Source organism: Rhodnius prolixus, unplaced genomic scaffold, assembly GCF_049639745.1.
Source record: "Rhodnius prolixus isolate KJV_2025 unplaced genomic scaffold, Rpr scaffold_2, whole genome shotgun sequence".
NCBI lineage: Eukaryota > Metazoa > Arthropoda > Insecta > Hemiptera > Reduviidae > Rhodnius > Rhodnius prolixus.
The window spans coordinates 9,292,397-9,317,400 of NW_027411592.1; the positions used below are offsets into that span (position 1 = coordinate 9,292,397).

The window sequence follows — 25,004 nt, forward strand, 5'->3', positions numbered from 1 at the left end:
CAAGTTTATGTTCACTTTATAAAGTTTGTATTACATATTATTTGTATTTATAAAGTTTGTTACTCATTACAATCCAGTCTCTTTAAGCAGATCTTTACGTAGTTATCATTCAGTTCTGTCACATGATATTTCTATTAAATTTTCTTTTTATTTTATCGATCATGATGTAGCTTTTCCTAAATTTTCTTTATAGAAGGGGATGTGAAATGCAATTATCATTTGTGTTTTCGGGTTTTGGAAAATACTCCGTGAAAGACAATTTTAATTCTGTTAAATGTGCTATTATATTTTCTCGTATATCTTGAGACAGACTTACTTTAATCTGTACATGTTAACAACTTTACTGTATAATATTTAATTAAAATAATTTTTATGAATTATAGGAAAAACGTATCTATGATATTTTTGTGATTTAATTTTTTTTAATTTTTCATGTCCGCCATTATTGATTATTTTTCGCGTACCACCAACCAGCAAGCATCTCGCGTACCACCAACCAGCAAGCATCTCGCGTACCACCAGTGGTTCAGTTCTACATCTTTTATTTCGTCAAGTTTTTCCCAAAATATTAGATTAAGGGTATTTCTTAGGTTGTGGAGAGGGGTAGATTCCCTTGGAGGGCTATTTTCCGGTTTTGCATAATGTTGAGGAATGGCAAATCAAGTGTGAAAACGTTTTCTTCAATCTGAAGTCCTCCTACTCAACGGATTGGCTACTTTCCCGGAAATGGCTCCAAGGCTTTCTCTGGAAAATGAGTATATACATTACGTTCACTTAGATTTACTTGATTTTGTGGGGGGGGGGGGATTTTGTTTACTGAGCAGTTTTCATAAAGGAGTTTGGGTTAGTAAAGATTAAATTTCAGTGTAATGTACGGTTATCATCTGTATAATGTTGGTAAGAATTAAAATTTGACTCCAAATTTTGGGTGTTTTAAGTAAGAGTTAGGATTTTTGAGAATGATGGTAATAGAAAGTCGAGTTTCAAGAATTCGTTGTTACAGGAAGTCGAACAGTTTTGCTTTTTTAAAAAAAATAAGTCGAGTCAACATTTAAGATTAATGGTACATGAGGCTTTTTACGGTCTGGCTCCGGACAGTGTTCTCTCGTTAAAGATATCATTGTCCATCACCGGAGAGTGACGGTTCCTAGGATGAGAAAACCTTAGAACAGGCTTCGAAAAGAAAATTATTTTCATTGATGGGAAAATGTTTATTAAAGAAATTCTAATTTAAATTATTCTGGCGAGACAACCTAAAAAAGAAAAATTTGGCTATGACGTCACATCCCTTGTATTCCCAAATTTTTTTCACGTCGCTTGGTTTAAACAAAAAAAAAATTCTTATTTCTTTTGAAGTCTGTCCACTTACAGTCACGTACACATTGAAGTTTCTAATCGATATATGGCCAAGTTTGGTCCATTTGGTGGTGACTGTGTCCAGAAGAGATGGATGGAGGCTTGTTTTAGTGGGTGGAGAGGGGGGAAGGGCGCGCGGAAAGCGAAGCGGAGTGAGTTACTACCACTACTATCGCATACATTGAAGCTGGGCCCTGTATGTCACTGTATGTGTGCGCATGTTTCCATTATAAAGGGTGAGTGTAGGGTTTATTGGGTGTAGGTTGTTGAGTGAACCAAAGTGGCTGCTGCTGCTGCTGCTGGAGGGGTGGTTACATATCTAGACGACGTCTCGACCCTCAGACAAGGACGGACTGAGTACATAGCAAGGGCGTCTCCATGGCTACCACAGCTGCGGCGTCATACCTCTTCGTCTTCCTCGATTTCTCTCTAAACAACTCTTAGCCCGCGTCATTCCCGGACTGTCAGATGTTTACGTACCATTCGTTTCTAAGAAAAAGCCCTTGCATTGTTCTGTGTTGGTCTCGAATCCTCTCAGATTATTGTAAGATCGATAATGGTATCCATTAATTTTGAGGCTAAGCTTCGGAAACATTCTCTACTCTATACAATTCAGATGATCTGAATATGCTAGAAAATTTGTTATAACCCCGATAACGGATATTCAGAGTGGTGCATTGGAGAATACTTCCTCTCTTCCGGCTGAAATGATAAGCACTTTTTTTCCCCATTTCCGTCCTGTGAAATGAAAGAAATCAGTTTTCAGAATAACTGAAAAGTCTCACATTTTATTTATCTCCAAGAAGCAGTGTTGTCCATAGGAATGTTATTCCCATGGGATGGGATGGGATGGGATGGGACAGCATACATTTATATTTCCCATGGTAGTCGATACTTGATATTGTAAAATAAATTTAGGCCGAAATTTGCAGTTGCGTAAGTGCAACAAGATAGAATTCATTCATCATCTATGCAACTGCATGGTGCTATGAGAAGGATTTCTGAATTATTAGGAACGGTCGGTGAGCAGGAAATTGATAGTGTGCTGAATGAGCAGAGTGACTCAGAAATAGAATAAAAGTATCAGAATGATACTGAATTGTCATACTTAGATTATACTTTTGAGTGTTAAAGTTAATAAATTTTGTCGTTTTGCATGTCTCTTTGTACATGTAGTCCTATTTAGTAGACACTAAACGTAAACTTTCATAAATTTAATAATTTTATTTGAACTGTATTCCATATTAATATTATAATGGGAATCCCGTCGGATGGGACAGGCATAAATTGCCATGGGATGGGACAGAAAAATATGTCCCATGGACAAGCCTGCCAAGAAGCTAATTTAACAAACCATAAGTATTAAGTAAAGGAACGAAATTCCAGACTAGGAGTACGGCAGACCTTCTGCCCTAAATTTTGCCCAATCTCGTATTGCAGATGATGGTAAGAAGTGTAACCACTTACCCTGGTGGTTACATCTACCAACTGCTTGTACTAGATCCTGTCCTTAGCGGACAACATCGTTCTCACAGCAGAGGGAAGGAATGAGTGAACCCCAAAGGGTTCCAAGTAAATGATTGAATGGCTCTGATGCTAGAAAATTCCCTGGTACATTTTTTGTTTTGCTTTTTTTTTTGGCATTGTGGCTTTCGCCATACAGCCAGCATCGTCTAGGTGCTTATCACTAGAATATCACTCACTCTCCATTCTTACTTATAAATACATTCGCTTCACACATTCATCCCTCTACTATATATGACTATTTACATAAACTACAGCTAATGGATGAATCAGTACTCTATAGTCCTGTCATCCTTATAGCTTAACCGAAATTAAAATCACGTAATCCTTCTCTAATCATTTTCTTGCATCATTCAATAACTTTTAAATACATTCATATTTCATTGCTAGCTCTGCTATAGACTTAAGCACGTAGATGTTGGTGGAGAATATTATGTCTTCGTAGCGAAATGGTGCATCTAAATTTACCTGTGTATGTCGTCAAACATTTGTTTCCTTTCTACCACATAACGTGGTACTTGAGACTTGTCAAGAAAATTTGAAGCTTAAAAGAGAAAATAAGAAGTCTTTAACTGTGTAGAGATCAACAAATTCGTTAGGGTTGTACTGACTAAGACAACATCCTGATGGAAATGGACGTCAAGGCTGACAATGTCTAAAAATGTTATTAAAAGCTACAAAAATTTTCCTAAATCCTGTGATTTCTTTTGGACACATCAAACTTTGGTTAGCCCTGTTGTGATGTTGTGCTAGCAACTTCGTAAAACTGAACTTCTAGGTCAGCTATTTTGACCCCCAAAGTTTCATTGTAGGATGTCTTGTGTTGATTTTATGGAAACCAAATGAATGATTTGAATTTTCTCCATATTTTTCCGACCGACTGATTGATCATCGATTGCGATACTTGCTTAATCATGTGCAGAAGACTTCCCTGGGAAACTGAATTTAGAAAAAGTACGATGATAATTCCACGATGTACATTCTTAAGTCCAATATTAGATTCAGAATTCAATTCGATCAGTTCTTCTCAGATTTAATTCAACATCAGCCAGCTAACAGAGTTACTGACGTACTAATACGGGTACCATCATCAGTTAACAATATTAAGTGTAAATACAGGTCCTTTATCATCGTGTATATTACTAACAATCATCTGGAAGGAGATTCGATTTTTAACTTTCCATAACTAAAAGGAAGTGTCGATTTGATTCGAGTTTTATCTCCGGAAGTATCCGGTTTTATTTCCTTTGACTCCAAAAATAAAAAATAGATTTTAGCAAATGGTTCCTCCTCTCACTCCTCATTCTGTGTGTATGTGAAAACTTCGACTCCAAAAAACATATCGCAGGAACTTCAACTCCACATTCATTCTTCAATCGGAAGTACCACTTTCATGAGTGCAATAATTTTTATTATTATTTAGAATTTCTAGAAAGTTAATTCCAAACGTGGGTCCGAGCGGTCCTTGTGCCATTGTTTTCGTTTATGATATTACGACTCATCACATTGTGGTATTACTGATTATTGCGATGTTACCATGTTTATGATATTTTACGACTTAAACGAACTTGAAGTTAACAGGCGTTATCGACTGCTTAAAAGACTACAAGACCAACGTTCCAAACTTTCACTTAATAACAAACGACTGATTTACAATTCTATACTAAAATCCGCCTGGATGTACTGGTATTGAACTGTGGGGTTCAACGAAACGCTCCAATCTTCAACGAATTCAATCTCTTCAGTCTAGAATTCTCCGCACTATCGTTAACGCTCCATTTTACGTTTCAAATCTAACCATCCACACAGACCTGGAAATTCCGTTTGTAGGTCCAGGTTGCACGAACTCGTTATAAAAGTTTTCTTCAGAACTTGCATTTTCATTCCATTCCTCTTGTCCGCCATTTATCATCTCATCATCATCATCCAGATCATCCTCCCAGACGATTGAAACGTTAGTGGCCTCGCGATTTTCTCTCTTCTGAAGAGAGTAGCTAATCCTGGAGACGACTTAGGGAGTGTTATCACTGGGTAACTTCTCCCCTCAATTAGTGAGTTTGTAGTGGTCAGTTATTGTCATTGTTACTTATGGCGTATCTAGGCGCTGGTGTAACTTAACAAATAAATTAAAAAAAAAAAAATCTAACGTAAAATGACGACGAAGGAGACCTAACCCAATGGTGGTAACACTACACACCATTTTAGTGGATACCAGCCAAACTCCATACTTTTTCACTGTGGACACTTTATTAGAGATCGCAGAGCCACCAATGTCACCTCAGTCGTGGAGGGGGAAAATCTGGAATGGATAATGAGGGAAGTTGGTGGGGTTAAAGGATTTTGTGATGATGTGCGAGAAGGAAGTGTAATTTGCGATTTGGTCATTGATGATGGATGGAATTTGGAGATCGGATTGGATTGTCTCGGGAAAGAGAAGCGGATGTTAGCTACATAGCGTAGTATTTTTGGTCCAAGGAATTTAAATTTTCTAAAATAGTTTTTAAATAGGTACCAAAAAAACTGAACTATTGCCTTAGTATATAACTTTTGGCACTTTTGTATGAGACCCAACTATAGTTTCTATCTCTTTCTCTCTCTCTTTTTTGGTGCTTTCCAAGTCTTTGGTTTGGAATACCGAGATAAGCAATTCTATTGGGTGTGTGTATAGGGAAAAAGGGTGCTCAGTGGCTGAATGGACAATGAGATGGCGTTGATAAAATGTCTTTAGCGTTGCTTTAGCGGAAATCTTTTATTCCGAAGGAAGTTGTGAAGTTCTTGGTAACTTAATAGCACCGGCAAGAGGGCGACTACTTAGTAGGACCAAGATGTTCTTTACAGGCCAATATGGGTACTTCAGCCAATCGAGATCATGGCTTCCAGCTAGAGTCATCCAAGTTTGCTTGAATCTCCCTTGCAATTGGAATATTACAATGGATTGTTAAGGGTCGTGTGCGCTCTTCCCTCTCTTAATCTGAGAGAATAATGTACCAGTATCCTGTTGTAGGAAAGAAGTAGCTTGGACTAAAAATTTAGGACAGCAGGAAAAAGGGTTAAGTGGCGATTTAGAGATGAGTAGGCGGACACTTGTTGTTACGCCCTGCCGGTATTATATATATACAGAGACTATGCACAAAGGAGGGTCCTCTATCAATATATCGTATTTATAAAGTGGATAATGTAGTTTATTATACAGTACATAATGCATATATATGGCAGAAGAATTGATCAATCACAATAGAAATGAATACTTGAAGGTGTGCAAGGAGACCGGTTATGCAAAATAATGCACAGATTATGGAAAGGAAGAGGGTGCCCCATCGGGTGGTGGAGGAGGAGGAGGAGGATGCTGGTGGTGTTGAGACGACACGAGCCTCTGGTCCCGTTGGTCGCCCCAAGAAGGGGGATCCTCCAACTCACCTTTGTTCGCATACACCTACAGGAGTGGTGTCCCGTGCCATCTATCCATTTTTATGCTCAATTCTTTGCTCTCCCCCTCTAAGTGTTCGTTTGTCGCTCTGGCTGTTGTCCCTTTTATTATCATTATAATATTACAAATATTCCACAATAGTATAGGAGCTGTTGCTAATTCTAGCCCCATTTAGGCCCGCTAAATTTACATCTACACATCATTTATTGCCTGACCACCTAATGTACATAATCTGTACACTTGATCCTTTTCTGTTGCGTGATTTAATACCCGAATCAAATTATTCATAAGTTTATAGCCTCAATTTTAATATTTACAGCGCAATCACTTGGCAACAAAAGGGAACTACTGTTCGGAAACTCCGGACAAAATTATACTTTGATTGAAGTCCAAAAATGCAAAAAAAATCTGGCCTGGGCACTCGTATAATCCGAATTTTTGGAACATATTTAGCCTCACTAACAATGCATAGATTGCCCAAGTTTGCTATACTGAAATGAAATTAAGAGGGTACCAAAATCCGCGTCATTTTTAGGTAACTGGGAAATAGTTTTTCTAGAACCATTCAAACAAAGATTAATGATCTTCAGGTCTGTAATAAGAATAAGTTGAAAGAAAAACGTTGCAGCCTTTTTTCGGGGAAAGCTTTGAAAAGTGAAAACTACAGTTTTTCTTCCAATTGAGGAATTTTCTTCAAACAAGAAATTGAATCAAAGTATTTATCCCTTCTTAAGGATATGTACGACTGTACAGGAAACTCCAGAAATTTTGTTTTTAATGAAAATTCATTTAGGCAGGGGTTAGATCATGAAGGAATGTCCTTCAAGTAGAAACTGGACAGAGATACTATGAACATGTCGTATAACATCAAAGATCAATCAAGTATTGTGGCCATAACTACTCATTTTCACCAGTAAATAAATTCATTTACCTTTTAAAATTCAGTAAGGTAACTACCCCGACGCGTTTCCTTATAAAGAATTATTTCATTAAGGAGAACATTTGCAATAATTAATAATTAAGTCAGCCATATTTTTATTTATTTCAAAATAGTAATTTTCAAGAAAATTTAATTACGAAATTGTGGTAAAAGAATTCTAGTGAATATTCATGGCGTATTGCTTTTGTTTTAATTGGAACTATTTTAAATCGTTGTAGCCAGTAAAAATATTTATTTATCTTATCTGAGACATTCGTCTGTTTTGATAGGGACAAATAGGACTCATATCAGGTCGATAACTAGAGTCGAACACAATTTTTACCAAAGAAGATAACATATTTGGTGTTAAATTCTCATAACAATTGATGTAAAACTTCGTTATGAACTCTGCCAATTTATGATTTAGAATAGGATGGTATCTCGTTGTAGTAAGTGTCCAGAGAAGAAAAAAGGTTTGATTAGGATGGCCAAAAAAAAGACCAGAATCCTGTAGTTGGCTGTGGACTAGCCACTTCTTCAGGGGTTTTTGGTATAACAATCTGAACAAGACTTAAACTTCTACCCGGATACACTCTTGACATGACATACCCTAAGGCTGTGGTACAACTATTTGGATTTAGCCAAACCAAACAGTCGCAACTTTTAGCTCATCACACATGACCTAAACTTTTAGCATTCCCAAAATGAACACCTTCACCACTTAACAGATGTCCATTTCTTTGCAATATCTTCAACGAGTTATACGCCAGGCCAGACTCAGTCTGCGAAAACTTTTACACCTGACTTCATCGGATTCAGAAGCCGGGGGAATTCCTGCTGTTTCGACAGTCATCTTCAAGGCAGTGCATCCGCGTACAATGCAACCAAAAAGTTGCGCAAATTGGCTTGCGTGTGTCTGCTCTGCTTAAACTGCTGTGCTTTGCGTTTTATAGCATTTATTGCAAGAACTTTCTATGGGCAACTAATACAATACGCTGAACGAGCACGGAATACAGTTCTTGCTCTTGCTCTATGTTCTAGTAAAGTGCCGTTATTAATGCAATATATGGATCCTATCGGTAACATTTTAAATATGGATTTAAATGAAGGGCTGAGATGATGACGACTTTGAAGGAAATGGGACGAGTGAAAGTGGGAATTTTCTGGATGTTTAATTTTCTTGCAAACCAAATCTGGATGTAGAGTCTTTTAGTTGCCTTAACCCTGCCTCTAAAGTGCTATTGTTCATTATACAGGAACTATTAGTTATTCCAACAGTTTTACCAACTGTGTTAAAGCGAATTAAATATGTTACAATTAAACTCAATGTTTGCGGAAAATACGTAGGAAAATGTTTTTCCAAATTAAAAAAACACGGTAAAAAAATTTCATTGAAAATTTTGAAAATCATTGTAATATTTGCAATAGATTTTTTTAAGATTTAAACTTTGCAACATGTTTGTTTTAGGCATAACATTTCTTGGGGCTCCAATTGTGGTCGAACCTTCAGTGACAAGTTCAGCTCACAGAAAAAGGTATGTAACATGTTTATAGAGTAGGAAACACTAGCACTTGGAGCTTGTAGTTGTTAAGTTGGTACCGTAGATTAGCTAGATGTACCACGTGTGGAAATAAGGTGAGGGTCTCTCATTACCATTGAAACTACGAATGGTCCTGGAGTTGACTTTAATCAGAGGAGATATCCGGCAAACTCAACAGTATAATTTTAGTGATCATTCAAAATTCGAATTTTTTTTCCTGAAACAGGATATGTAAAGATAATTTTAAGTACTCAAAATTGTCTGTTTAACAAGTCCCCATTTCCTGTTTTAGGAAAAATTTGGTCTTCATTCTTTTGTTTTTTCAATCTAAACCAGTGTTTCCCAACCTTTTTTGTGTCATGCCCCACCTTAACCTTTATAAAATTTTTATGCCCCCCTATGTAACATATATAATATTTAACATTAAAAAATTGATTCGTTCACTTAAGAAACATAAATGATAGATTCTAGGAAGAAATCACTCTGAAATTGTTAACAAAACAGAGTAAGTAAAATTTCAAAACATATAATGAAAAACTGAAATTCAAATTCCAAATAATTTTAATACAGATTTTTCTATATTAATTTATTATTTTAATTTAGTGAGATCCTTGCGCTTGATGCTTGCTGCACAGAGATTTTATATAAGGTTCCAATTTGGTTAGCTGCAGTCTCAAGTCTCCACGTTGTGTTATATCCAGCCGATTTCTTTTGTTTTACCAGTAAATCATTTACAGCACTAAATCCACATTCAGCTAAAAATGAAGATGGAAATGGTAGCAATAGTTTTCTTGCACTTTTGGTTGAATTTAGGTATTTGATTTCTGTTTCCTCACAAAGCCATGCCATCGCTCCTTTTATATTAAATAAAGTTTTAACTGACTCATCATTTTGCAATTCTGCGAGTTCTTCTTGATACTGCATATTTGATATGCAGCGATAGGCCAATTAAGTGCCAACAACTGCGCTGTTTAGCGAGTTTTTAAAACGTCCGGGGTTCCCCGCGGCAGACTGCACGCTCCGCGGTGAACCCCGGACGAAGTTTACTTGACGACGCCAATCACCCAGTTGATATTTTGGTCTCGTCAAACGGAATTTTACCTAATAATTATTTACCGCAATTATTTAAGAATTTGCTTTTTTTGTTAAATTTGGCACCGATATCTAGCATTGCATTTAAATGGCCCGGAGCGAAAGTGTTAAAGTCGTGTCGAGTCCATTTTCGAATTGCCCCCCTGGGGGGCGTGGGCCCCACGTTGGGAAACACCGATCTAAACGTTACATCTGTTTGTGTAATGAATGCAGGAGTGTTTTTGTATTTTTCAAAAAGTTAAGTGCAGTTGTGTGGGTGTTACAAACAATTGAAAGAGGAAAAATGAGTACTAAAAAAAAAAAACTGGAAATATCCATTTGGAGGAATCCATGAGTCTGGAATGGTGGTTTTCGAAAATGGTCGGTGTGCATCTACATATAAACAAAATGTCACGAAAACGGAAAATCACTGGTGCCTAAAACGTAATATTTTGATTGTATCCCAATATGGGGCCCTGCCACTGCCTTAGCGATCGAAAATCCTGTCTGATCGAAAAGGTTCACTGTCTTTGTTTACTTTACTCGATTAGATTTTTCACTTTTCTGAGGTTTTTTTTTTTTTTGAAAATCTCGGATCTTTGAAAATCTAGGATCGCCTCTAAACTTCGTCCATTCATTGCATACATTTAGATCAGAAGTTTTATTTAAATAATGTTTTATTTAAGTAATGTCTTGAGATAAGCTAGAGTTCCTCTAAAGTGTTATCCCGGTGCATTGTACCAGTTTTATAATTTAGATAACGTTACTAAATTTTTTCTATTTATTAAGTTATTTGCAATCTGTATTACATATATACAATAAGTAAATCTGGAAGTACTAAGATCAATTGGTACGTGAAGAGCAGGAGGAGAGAAACTACCCAGTGGTAGCACTTGATCTTTAGGTCTTCATACCTCAAAGAAGTCGCGGAGCCACTGGCGATTCAGTCTGAGGAGGATTGTTAGGGATGTCAGAGGAGGCGAGAGACAGTACAAGAGGATTGGAGCAAATGGAGAGAGCAGTATGGAAGTTTTGATATTTAATCTTAGCGAGTTGGTGTACGAATTGAATATTGAGGTCGGTGTGAAGAGTGAGGTTAGTCACCGTAGAAAGGAGAAGTCAAGAGTAGTTTTGTCTGAAATGTTTTTTATTGTCCTTATGTTTGTAGGTTTGACTGAACCCCACAGTTCTAGTCCGTAACTAAATAGTAAATATGAAATTCATTGTAAAAATGGCGATAGATTTACTTTTTCTAACAGAATTGCATTTATCTGAAAACTTTTTTTCAATGGGAAGTCTTTTGAAGATGTTTTCTGATCTCTGAAGAATAAATTTCAAGAAATATTGACGGATTTAAGGAATGTCTTGGTATCGTCGACTTTGCGGCTCCATCACGTCAACACGTTGTTTGAGAGAAACTTTAGAAGATAATTATTGTCATTAACAAAAATTAGATCCAAGGGAAAGCTAGAATACTCCAAATTGGGAGAATGTTGAGTAAAGAGACCTTGAGGAATGGAAGTCATTGTCCGATTTGGGAAAAAGACCTTACTATAAATAGTTACACTCTAAAGGTTATACCTGAGAGAAGAGTGTATAATAGTGAACTGAACTCTATTGAATGGAATGTTGGTTTGTAGAGTTCTGTGGTGGAAAAATAAATTTAAATCAAAACCCAGCAGCTTGAAACGGAAATCTGGTTTGAACTCTGGCACGACTTTTTCTAGCTACTATTCTAAGATCAAAATCACAATTTTTGTTTTTGTTTTCGAACTTCGAACGTTCAAGTCATAAATTTTGTTATCGTTTTAGAAGAAATCTAACCGTGCCCTCTCTCTGAAGTAATAGTCAAATTTGTAAATCACAATACAAAGTTTAAATAAAATCTTAGGATCCGTTTGCTAGATAATCATAAAAATACGAAAAATTTTATTGGGTATAAAATGGCACATCCGGTATAAAAAATTAATAATTTGGAACTTTAGGAAAGGGATTAGCTATGCGGTTAGCGTATTGGATTAGCGGAGGTTCCGGGTTTGAATCCAGCTGCTGACCTCTTAGATTTTCTCTTCCTAGGAGCTTCTTACAGCTCACTGTCCCGGTGATGGACAGTGTTGCCTGTAACGAGAGAACACGGTCTGGAGGCCGGCAGTGTACTGAAAAAAAGCTTTGGGCGCCAATAACCTGAGATGTTGACGCGCCTTAAATCATTAAAAAAAAAAAAAAAATTGGAACTTTATTCTTGACACACATTTGTTGCGGGTGGCAAGCCTAATAAACAGTAAAGGCACGTTAGAGGAATGCCAATGCAGCCATTTTCTTCTCCTAGAAGTGGCCTCGATTAAATTTTCCAGAAAAAGTGTTTCAAATAAAAGTTATTAGTACAATAGGTTTAACGGAAATCGTCAGAGGCGTTTTTTTTTTAAAAAATGAAAACTCTATTCAGTAAAGTGGGGTACTTCCGGTGGACCGTTTTTGACCTAAACCTTATTATGGGCATCCTCTGTTTGCACGTGCATCTAAATATTAAATTTGAATTTTGGAATGGCTAGTTTTCCCTCTAAAAACCGTTTAAATATTAAGTACGGTCCTATTACTTTTATTAAAGATGGTTGAAATGCCGAGTTTAACAAACAAAAATCTTGAATTAGAAGTACCAATTTAGAGTGATTGAATCTTGAATTTATCATTTTTTCTAATGAAGAGAAAAAGTTGAATATTTCCAAAAAAATTAAGGGGAATCGAATCTTGAACAGTAGAACTCAATAATTTTCTTGTAATAGCATCAAAGGAAAATTAAGGAGAAAAAGTTTTAACAAGATCATAAAGTTAATGAGATTATGGAGTACCGCTGTGCAGGGTTTTAGAATATTCCAGTTCTTATTGATATCGTCTTTCAACTAACCATCTTATTGGCTCCTAAAAATATATATATATCTGCTGGAATTTTCCTGCTGCACTCTTCTTCACGCACATTCAGTGGGTGACAGAATCATTTTAAAGCTTCAATTCGCATGTAATCATGCAAAATTTAGTTTTCTTTAAAAAATGGCTCAAAAAAAAGGCGATTTGATGGTAACAAAAAGAATGGCTTTGAGTACCAAGAATGATCATGAAGAAGTTCATGGAAAGTCCATGGAATGTTCTGAGACTCGAGAGTGGACCCTGCAATCCGAATTAAGTTTAACAAAGTCAGTTTACCAATAACCCAATTGGAAGTTCTGTTGATTGGGAAGTGCCATTTCATATTTAAGCTAGATAGTGTAAAGCCAGATGTTGGCCTACATCCTTTGCTTTCTAATTATATTGGTGGAAAGTGAAGCATTCAGTTTGCAAAAGAAAAGCACCGCAGTTCGAAGTTAGGAAGTGGAAAATGGGACCAAAGAGGGCACAGCTACATTTTCATATCTTTTCCCAATGCACCACCTAGTATTCACGCCCTTAAAACGCGAGAAGTTTATTGGTGCTCCTATTCTGCTGGAGGACAATGTCTTTTGTTATCACCCACCTTGTACATCTCGCTGTTATAGACCATCGTTTCATCAGAGAAGTCTGCAAGTTCGTTTCTTGTTCTGATGAAGCTTCACCTGATCTTCTGCAGTTCCATGAACTTAGAGCTGCAGTTCTAGAATATTCCAGCTCTGGTCTGATTGACATTTACTATTTTGTTCCATAAGGAAAGCCTCAGAGCATTACAACAACCTGAGATGCAATCAATATGTAGGAGATTGATCTATTCTTTCTGCACTTACGAATCCTGTAAAGTTATGAAATGTCATGGCCAGGACAGAACGATCTTATCATCCATTTTCTTTTTTTCTTTTGCCGCGGCTTTCCCTTGATGGATGATATCAGAATAAGAGCAGCTTTCCGATTCTTTGCTGTGCATCAAGTCGCCGTTCTGCTATTCTCTTTTAGCCAGTTCCTCCTGGATTTTTAAGAGCTACATCTCCTGTTCCATTTTGGTATTTCTCTTCTCTCAGCCTTCTCTGGCACTAACTAATACCATTGTTCGCCATTTTTATCATCTAATTCCATTATTCTCTTTTTGCCTCTCTTTACAAATCTCTCTTTGCAGCTTCTTCATCATTGTCCAGCTTTAAGCTGCATCATTACAAGCCTTATTTCTGTAACTACTGTATGGCTCTTTCACTATCATACTGAGCTATTTATTAGACCTTCATGTTTTATTATTTAATATTTTCTTTATCATACTTCAGTGATAAATTTTAATGATAAATGATAACAGATTGTATGGAGGAAGTGCGCTGCAGAAATCCTACTCTTTTCCTGCTTACTAAATAAATAGGAGCAGGAAGTAAAATAACAGTAAAATTAAAGCAATATCACTAAACACCTGAGCTTTGCTGGCTGACCACTTACCGTTCGGTTAACGTGACACCCCAGGCTGTAGAGTTAGAGTAACTATCATAATGACCAAATGAATTGGCAGCTCAAGGTCAATGTTTTTAGAGCGTTTTTTTTTACCCCCACTCTTGGCCTTTTCATATTATTTGTTTTTTGAGATATTCTTGTGCAAGGTCAACTAAAACATTGCAAATTTTATGTTACATTACACTAGTAAGGTGACTTACTCTCCCTGCAAAATGGCACAAATTAGCAAATGGTTGCAAAAAAAAAAGGGGGATTGTTCCATGGTCTATTCGCTTTAGGTATATCCAATGTTTTAGATACTTGGGATTACTGTCTTATAAATCAAATCATGAAAGATGCAAATGCAGTTTCACCATTTTTGAACGCTTTCGACACAATCCTAATCTTATCTTAGCCCATGATCAATAGGTAAAGGAAGATATAACCTAGCCCTACCTCACGTACAGTGGAAGGCATAAAGAGATTTGACCTTGAACCGCCAATTCATTTGTCTACAGTAAAATGTAATTACTTTAGAAAGCTACCAGGTTCAAGTTTAGAGAATTATTTTCGAAACAAGTTGCTCACTTTTCTTATTTTAGACATTCTGTTCTCTTTTTGGTTAGAACTTTTGGTTAAAAGTTATTTCGGTGTATTTCCGGTGTAGTAGCTACTGTACTAACATTGTAATTAATATTATAACTATTTTTGCTGCTATTAATTAAAATATTAGTAAGCATTTATAATTGGGTTTATTTTAATTTGGTTTTTGTAGAAATCTGAAATCATCCTCAGAAGAAATGGAAGGAGAAACACTAACTAACGGCTATGGGTTAGTAAATAATTTTTTTTTAATTACTATACTGCTCTCATTTCTCAAAAATATTATTGGAATCAATCTGGCAGACAGTATCCAAAGTTGGGATGTTATTTGGTGGATATTTGACTACGTATTCCTTCTTTTTTGATATCCAAAAGTTTTTCTGATCTTTAGAGGCTTTTATAGAAAACACTATTTTCCCACTTTTTCCCGAGCGATTTCTACCAATCCACTCAAACATTAAATGAATCGAGTTAGTAGTTGAGTTAGGTTCTTTCTCCTTAACGATGTTTTGTCTAAGTCGAATACTCGTGATTTTGAAGCATCCGGCTCCAGAATTTCAATTCTTTTACGTTTTGATTCTGTTGCTCTCAATTTATGACACTTTCTCTTCACAATAAGAAATTCATATTTATTTAGTTTATAATACATCACGTACTTAATGTTAATTCAGCAAACAAGATTAAACAAAAAATTACTTATTTTACATCTACAGTTTAACAAAATTTACTAATTATGGCTAAAATGGTTTTGAGGCCATTAGTGGTTACGCTAAGACATAAATACCCCCAATTTTTTGCCCCGATTAAAAAAAATAAATAAATGTTTCGCCCCAACACATTACGAGCAAACAACTACCTTACAGAAGTACCTGACACAAATAACTTGAAAGAATTTTGTTACAAATAATGACCTTGCAACATGAAATAACTATATTATTTATAATAAAATCAACAAGGAATCTAACAAACAGGGTTGAGTTGTAATAAAATCGCATTTTTAACCGCGTATAGAATCATTTTAATGAGATTGGATATGAATTAGATTCAGTCTGCAAAACACAACATCCGATGTTTTGTTTTGGTCACCAGTAAACTTTGCAATATGCTTCTTCTTTTCTTTGGAGTTAATAAAGTAGCGACTAGACTAAGTCCAGGAACCACTAAGTAGGGCTGAAGGATAAGATTATATAATAACTTAAAAGTACTACAGCCCTTAATGCAGAATAGAGTTTCAGATATCTACTTCTCTAGCCATAAATATTGATACCCGGATTTAAGTTCAAGTTCCTCATTTGTGTACTTAATTTTATCAAGTCTTTGACGCAAAGTTTAAGAGTTCAAACTTTAAATATTAAAAACCGGAGAAGGTTTCAAAATGTAACTGCGCATGTTCATTTTTATGAAATATATTCTTTTCCTTTGAATGATGGAATCGATGATATCGTGTTCTTTGATTAAATATTGTAATTGGCTGATTTTATTTTTTTGTATTCTTTAATTTATTTAATAGATTTATTTTATTAAATCTTTGCATTAAATAGGCTATATACCATTTTGTGAGCCAATCAGATATGTTCTTAGAGATTTTATTATTATTATTAAACTCTAGCCCGTAATCTAAAATGGGCACTGTCTGAAAATCAACTTTGCTTCAGTGAGAAATAATGTTTAAACGCTCAGAATGGCAATATCGCCCATTTTGGGAACCTGCGCTCTGAAGAGTCAGATATATCAGATATATATATAATATTGACGCGAATCATATGTATTGTTGAAATCAGAATTTGAATAAAATAGCTTTGACTCGGCAAAGGCGAGTTGCTACAATTTACTAAGACTTCATTGTAAATTCTTAGGATTTTGTAACTTACGATGGAATTAAGATAAAAGAAAAATAGTTAGAATTTTTTCCCAACAAACCATTATGGCAATTTGTCCGGGAAATGGTTTGCTAAGTACAGTGTTACCAACATTGATTTCTAAAGAAGAATTTCTATTTCATTTAAATTTCCAAGGTTGATTTCTCATACTGGATGACGTAATATTATGAAACTAAGATTCTCCTTTGATGACGTCTTTTCTTGTTTGAGGTTCGGTCTCGGTGTATTGCAGGCTTAGCCTATACATAACGCCGCGCTTTGCACACGCTGGCAGCCATTTTGCACAATTATTTTTTGTTATTTTTGCTTTTATCATTGCGTTGGTTTTTAGGAAATCATGTTTGCAATATCTAGATAGCTTTGAACGCTAATTTCCTTCTTTTTCTTTTAATTGTTTACAACAGACTTATTATTTTACTAGACTTTTTTGCTGAATACGCATGTTTGTTGAATATTTGTGAACGGTGAGTAACTGCTCAGCCAAGTCTGAACATGTTTAATAATAATTTAGGTTTCTCTCTAATCTAATGATTAATTTCACTGAATTGTACAGTGTTGCCATAATGTATTTGGTGAGGTTTTAAAGTTGTTACTAAAATTCCCGAATAGGAAGAGTCGCTTTTCTAGGGATTCTCTTTTTATATATAGAAGTAGTTTTTAAGGAGGAATTCTGAGATGCTTTCTCACAAATCTTCTATTATCAGTTTTCTTTTATTCTTCACAATTATTTGGTCAGATATTTTTGCTTTTAATTTTCACCAAGAAAAAGCTTAATCCTGAATATTGATAAGTAAAAGAAAAACTTCGCAGGAAGTGAAAATGTACTGATTAATTTTTTTGTTGGGGCCACCAGAGTACATGGCAATAATGTTTTGGTCCAAACTAGCCATCCGGAAATAATTCTTCATGGAATCTTGTGTTTTGTCTGTCTTCTGAGATCTTCTCATATAAGACGATATTCTTTGAATTGGATATTGTAATAAAACATACATTCTACTCCAGGAAAATTTGATAAGACTTTGCATTAGGTTGAGGATCTAACCAAGGGTAAAGGGCAAACTTAGGGCAAAGGGTTGGTTTCCCTAAAAAAGTGTCCTTACCTTGGAATGCATGATCATATCACCTGTAAATACAGGGTGATCCAGTAAGGAAAGTTTAAAATATTTGCTAACATTATCTCAGTGTGATCAGAAGTAAATGTTTATAGTGCAATTTGTAACCTTTGACTTCCTTATTTTTAAGGCAGCCTACTTTAAGAATTGACTGCTGCTCCATCTAAAAGAGTTTTTCAATGAATTAAACAACTTGATAAACTAACACTGTTGAGTGCTCGGGAACACGTTTTCTTGTAAAAGCAAACGTAATTTCTCATTCGAAGATAAAAGGAATTCTGGAAAATGATATACCGTTTGAAAGTCCACATTAGACAAGGAAACGTCTATAAAAAGTGGCCAGCACCTAGGTCTGATAATGATCACATAAGGGCCTAATGAGTTTTCTTTAAGGATTTTCGATTACTTTTATTTTTCCAGTATTCAGGAGGAAGATTGAGGATGTTTGGAGAATAACTTATGCTTCGAAATTGTGTCAATTTTTAGAAAAATTTTCTGTCTTTCTAACCGTGTCATCAGAATCGAATTCGGACTAAAACTTTTTGAGTAATAACATTTTTATTGGAAAAAAGTAATGATTTTAGAAAAAAAAATTAAAGTGACGTCACTCAAGAACAGAGGAAAATATGTAGGTGGCCAATACGTCATTGAACTCCACTTTAGATGTACTACACACAATAGGCCTATGGACAATACTTACTGGTTCACCCTATATATAAACTGCTCCACAAAAAAAGTGCCGCACTTTGAAAAAAGCGTTTATTTTTTGTTTTATCACATTTTGGGGAAAGATTATTAGTTTTAATTATTTTCACAAACTGTCAGGGAACAACTAATCGAATCAAGGCCCAAAGTTTCTTGAAAATAGTGAAGCAATTCCTCGTTTAATCCCCTTCGGTCTTTTTGTGTAAACAACAACATGAACTTTACCTCAACAGTAAATAAATTTATTGACCTCTACAGTTGCGTTTCGACTTTTTTCAAGCTGAAAGCATTGCAAACTCTCAAAAAATGGTGATTACTGCCGAGCAAGTGGCCCGTATTATTGCATTAGTTGAGGATAGACGGAGTCAGCGGTACGCAGCACGAACGTTAGGGTTGCCTGAGACCACCGTCCGTAGAGCCATCCATCGTTACCGGGAGACAGGCCTCTGCACTCGCAGACAAGGTTCGGGTGGACCAAGAGACACAGAAGCACTTGATGACCGATTTATTAGAATTCACACTCTGAGAAATCGTACATCAACTCCTTCTGAAACTGCTCAAACACTGCTTACTGTTCGTGGAGTTTCAGTCAGTGCCGAAACTGTACGAAGAAGGCTCGCTGAAATGAATTTACGCCCTAGGAAGTAAGCCACAGGACCATTGCTCACCGTAGACCATCGGAGAGCCCGTCTAGAGTTCGCTAGGGAACACCGCAACTGGTCTGAGAACGATTGCAGAAACGTTCTCTTTTTAGACGAGTCCCGTTTTGCTCTCTACGCACCTGATGGGAGGCGACGAGTTTACCGAAGGCCTGGGGAGCGCTACGCTCCGTGCAATATTTCTGGTAGACTACCATTCGGAGGTGGTTCAGTGATGGTGTGGGCTGGGATTTCTTTGGGGGCTTAGACTGAGCTCCACGTGTTCAACAGGGCAATTTTGAATGCAGATTTGTATGTGAGGGAAATTTTGCAGCAATATGTGGATACCCTATGCACCATTTATTGGGGAGAATTTTATTTTTATGCGAGATAATGCCCGACCACACACTCCGCCTGTGTTGTTCAATATCTACAGGATACTAGCATTCGTGTTTTGAGGTGGCCAGCACGCAACCCGGATTTAAATCCGATTGAACATCTTCGGGATGAGCTGGGTAAGCGATTAAGATGGAGAAATAATCCTCCCAGGAGCTTAGAAGAGTTGCGAGGTGCTCTGGTGGAGATATGGGAGGAATTAATACAAGATTTCGTGAGAAATTTAATAAGGAGTATCCCGAGGAGATTAGATGCAGTAATGCGAGCAATACACGTTACTAAAATTCTTTTTCTCTTTTTTTAATCGGAAGAAATACTTTTTTTTTCAAATTCATTTTTTGCCGAGAAGTACTTTTTCGTTAAATTAAAGGTTTTCATTTCTTTTAGATCATTTTCTATTTAATTTTAGCCCTCCCGTAACTTTATACTTCTTATATTTGCTAACTAAAATAAAATGTGGAATAAAAAAGTTACAGAGAAAAAAAAATAACGCATTTTTAAAGTGCGCCACTTTTTTTGTGGAGCAGTGTATATTAATAAAAATTAAATATCTAACCAACATTTCCGGTATGATGAACCAACAGATCGACGGCGGAAGTGCTGATTTATTCAATAGTTTTTCGCGATTAGAAAACAAAAAAAATTGTTATGAACACAATATAAACGTCTTCTTTTTCTTTGAGTTGAGTCACTTTTCCGGAAAACTTCTTTTAAGCGGGCAGTTTTTAGGTTGGCTTTAAGTTACGAACGTCATCTTCTCGGTGACGATTCAGAGTCTTATATTTAAACACTTATATTTACAGTATCCTACTATATTTTTAAAATTGTAATATCAGAAAAGCATTTTAATTTTGTTTTTCTAAATGAGAAAGCTTTTTCCGGCCAATCAGTTTGGATAAAAAATTTTCTTTAGAAATCTTGATTCACACTTTCTTCAAGAGAATTTTTAGCGCGCGTTTTTCACCCGCCATCATCCGCCATGTTTAAAAAAGTAGTGGTCAAATAGTACGCGACAATGACGGCTAAGCCACATTCTATAATGTTAAATCTATTCTGATGATTCTAACGTTCTCTACTTTTGTTTACGAAGGGGATGAGAGTGGGAAATGTTAACTTTCTCATGGAGAACAGTCGCAGTGTGGATAGATAGTTCTCGTAGAAGGATTAACTGTGGTGGTGAGTTAGTTAATATGTCCAGGGTCACACATACATTATAGTTGCGACTGTTTAATAATAGTTTGATAATGGTAGTAGTTACTAGCTATATACATAGTAACAGTCCCTCAGTTGTTAGTGTGTTACTATGTCAGTAAGAGAACTAGTTTTGGATGTTGACCATGGTTGGGGGCTTTTGGCCCCTCCTCAAACTAAACTATTGCAAGCACTAAAACCGCCTGTTGGGTTTTACTAATACAACTACAGGATAAACTATATTACAGTTTAATAGTTCCCAAGTTTTATTGGTACACCAATAATGTATGGTTTAATGGTATTTTATTTTAAGAAATTACGGAAATGATCGTAAACAGTGAAAAATTTACCCTTTCTTCCGCTTCTAGTTTTTAGTAACATGATTATATCGAGAAAACAATATATTGGTGCAGTAGTTTAAAACCCAGTGATGGGCATTTGGAAAAAAATGGTCAGATCTGCAGCGCTGGACAGTGTCTTTGTTTTTATCCGTCATTGCACGCATATTTATTGTATCTCGGACAGATTTCGGAATCTCCATTCTATCATCACGAGATAGAGTAATCAGTTTGGTGCAGAGCTTTTGCCCTTAACTAACGTTTCCGCGCACTACACTTGCCGACTAGTGCGGATACAAAAAATATGCTTACTAAGGACAAATAAAATCAAAGAGGCAGCGATTTAATGTTAGAGGAAAGTCCCAATAGCAGCAGTCCCTTTAGAATCGTCTACCCGCCACCCAGATCTGCCCTAAGAGGGATTTTGCTGGGGAAAAAAGTGATAGCCTGTGATGTAAGTCAAGGGTATCCAAACTTTTAGACCTTAGGGACCTCTTTTTGGTGGAAGTGTACTTAAACGCAACACTTTTTTTTATAGAATATCTTTAGATATAAGTGTTTTAGAATCGTGTGTTATTAGGTGGGTCTTGTGATTTGCGGAGCCAAAGCTTGGTACTTGACCGAAGCGACTGTAGCCTCTACTTTGAGATATTAATTCTTTACATCTTGAGAGGAGGAATAGTGGAACAGTAGTGGATCACCGAGCGGTTAGAGGCGAGACCTGCGAAGCTAATATGTATTGTGGTACTGGGTTCGATTCCCGGTCTAAGGCCTTGGATTTTATTTAATGGTTAATAAAAGAAATTTACAGTAAAGTATGTTTGGTAGTCGCCACCGTCCTCGACACCTAATTTGGAAGTTGGAGGTAAAGCCGGCCTGAAAAAAATAGGCAATTACTTTACTTTTTTTAGTGGATCACATTATACCTTATTATAATTATACAGTATTCGGGTGTAGCTTCAGTCCATGGAAGTAACTGTAATCCCATAAGATTAGAAAAGGGAATTAGGTCGTTGTAGTTTCTGGAAAATCTGTTCCAATGGATGAACAGTCCATTGCTAGTCGCCTGAATATGTACAGAATTTGTGAATCGCGGGGTTAAGGTTAAAGAAATGATAATTCTTGAAGTTATGTTGCTCTGTAGATTTGTGCCCATTGACTCTTAGGGGGCTGTTCGTAGAGTGTAGACGTTTATGAAGTTTAAAGGATGTCAACAACAGAAAAATCACATCATTAATGGCGCATTTCCGGTGGATGAATACCGTTCTTTAGGGTGTAGTTTGATAGTATATCGCAGAAAATGGGAGTAAGCATTTTCAAAACGACTTCCGGTTTGCCATTACGTATAACTAGAAAATAAATAGACAAAATCAATAAAATAGAGTAAAGTTTGAGTCATTTTTTGAGAACCAAGCCTTTGACTCCGTTCTATAGTTCACTCTAGCCTGGAAAACTCTACTGCTGCAGATCGCTTTTTATAGGGCGGCCACCCCCCTTGAGCTGTAGTAGTTCGTCGGAGAGTTGCAGTAAAGCGGACCCGCGCCGTTGCATATAGTCAGCACCATCTGTCCTCTCACTCTTTCTCCACCCCCCCCCCCGTAACAAACGTTCCAGCCTACAGCCTACCCACCAACCCTCTATTCAGTTTCTGCCAACATGGCCGCCGCCCCCGCTGTCATCTACTGCCTCATTTTCTATTTATCTATTTTTTACTGAATAGAGTATCTATTCTAGAAACTGCTCTTATTTTATTTTTTTAAAATTTTTCTATCAAACAATAGGGTGAATCAGGATGTAAATAGGTTTTCAATCTCTGCGGTTATTGTTGCAATTAAGAAAAAGATGAAATAACAGCTTTTTATAGTAGGCAAAATTTGACAAGAAGCCACCGGAAATGAACTCTGACGGATGTTAGCATCAAGTCTTCCCTTATTCAATTTAATTCAATAATTTGGATGTGTGTCCAATAAGTTCACATTGTCAAGTATTACCTAAAGTACTAATACAGCTTAGTGGGACTCTCGAGAGACTCAAACCTTCAGCAACGCACCCAAATACTTGGAACTTAATATCCCAGCAGGTCTTGCAGAATCCAAGAATGGGTTTTAGAATACTTAATGTTGGAGTTCCACAGAAGCTCCCGAAAAAGATATGTTTTCAAAAGTTCCAAAATAAACTTGGATAGACCGAGGATGTAGTCTTGTGTAGGTTCTGTCAGAAAGAAGATGTAAAACGGTATTGGTTCTGTTGTACGATGAAGAAAAATTCACTTCTTCGTACTTTGCCCAGCAGCTTCATGCCAGAATTCCTGTCTAGTTACAACAGATAGAACTCCAAGTAGGATTCTAATTAGTGAGTTCCTCACTTGACCCTCTGGAGACTTACTAGCAAATCCTCGTTAAATCTAATCAAATCAAATGTGGCTAGCCAAATTTTTCCCCAATTTTTTTTTGCAAATAACCTGAATCCGAAAAGATTATGCTCACCGTATGGTGGGATTATAAAGATAGCATCTATTACGAGCTGTTACCGTCAGGCAATACAATTGTTTAAACCGCATACTGCTTGCAGTTAACCAAATTGGATCATGCAATCCGCACAAAAAGGTCCAGAATTGGCAAATCGCAAAGGTGTCTGTCTCCCACCACGACAACGCCAGACCGCATACACAGTCATACTGATCACTCAGGTTGTTTTGCCTCATCCTCCGTTTTGTAAACAGAAAGGGGTGGAAATCATATTGCACATATTGTTTCCTGTGGTACTGCCATTGTCTAGATGTGACCAAAAGTGATATTTTTCTAAACATAGGACTATGGACTGAAAGAGGTGACATAGTCTGATTAACCGCCAAACCCAACAGTTAGCTCTGGTTGTAGGATCTGGGAGTAAGTAATCCTTCAGAAAATGGACTTAACAATGAGACTGAATTGATTCTTTCATTCAATCAATTGTCATCTTCCCATTGATGTGTACGTACACTCCACCGAATTTTGTCTCCTGCATATAATGTTCATGTATGACACTATTTAAGTACGTTATATATTGTAAAAACTGTTGCAAAGCACCTGATAGGTTGGCCAGTTTTTCTAGATAAGTCGTTAAAAAACATGTGTTCCATTTATATAAATACATACATATATATCACTAATCACTTAGCTAACCGAAATATCAAACAACCACCTGTACGAATGTTCTTTGTCCATTTTTATTTTTAGCATTCTTTATACTACATAATATATATATTTTTGTATAAATTACCATATTACCGTTAAAATGATTGTTGTAAGCAATGGAATATACGTTAAATCTGACGGTTTAGGCTAGAAGCTGTGGCCTGGTACTACGATAAAACCGTTATTTACAGTAAAACTTGCCCAATAATCAGAGAATAGATATGCCATCTTTGTTAGTCGCTTTTTCTTTTTTGTTATTGTCGCTAAGGAAGTTAACGGTCAAATTTTTTTTTTTTTTTAAATATATTTCGCAATATTTAACTGATATTCAAATTTTCTATTTTGAAAGAGGATATTTTGGTGGTGGGGGGTGGAGGGGGGTCAAATAAAGGAGAGAGAATAGTGGAAGAGTTAAGATTATGTAACGGCCGCTAGATGGAGCGAATCGTGTATTTGGTGGTTAGACTAACTAAGAAGAAGATTGGCCGGCTAGAGAAGAGTGATAGTGGTTGCAGGAGGAAGAGAGAGGGGGCGTTTAGGTAGCATTATCTTCTTGTGAACATTAACTTGGAGGGGCCACCACTACTGGAGCTAAGATTATGCTTTAGTAATAGTAACAGCTAGAGGTGGTGTGCATTGCATTTAGTCTATCTCTATTATACTGGTCTACTGTAGGCTAGATATGGTTGGTGGATTACCGTTTGCTCGTCTCCATGGTAACACTAGCCTTGGAGGGTGGTTTTGTTTGAAGGT

The 25,004-nt window shown here is 36.5% G+C and overlaps 1 protein-coding gene across 5 annotated transcripts in view; it reads left to right on the forward strand.

Annotated features, from left to right (window-relative positions):
- The window catches only part of Imp (IGF-II mRNA-binding protein), a 129,883-nt gene that overhangs the window by 17,626 nt on the left and 87,253 nt on the right, over positions 1–25,004 (forward strand). For 2 of the 5 annotated variants that reach the window (XM_074120709.1, XM_074120706.1), the window contains exons 3-4: positions 8,695–8,761; positions 14,988–15,044. In XM_074120709.1, coding sequence (XP_073976810.1) covers positions 8,695–8,761; positions 14,988–15,044 — 124 coding nt within the window. Of the gene's footprint in view, positions 1–8,418; positions 8,604–8,694; positions 8,762–14,987; positions 15,045–25,004 lie in introns of those variants that run through there. The other 3 variants (XM_074120710.1, XM_074120708.1, XM_074120715.1) reach the window with 2 other exon arrangements.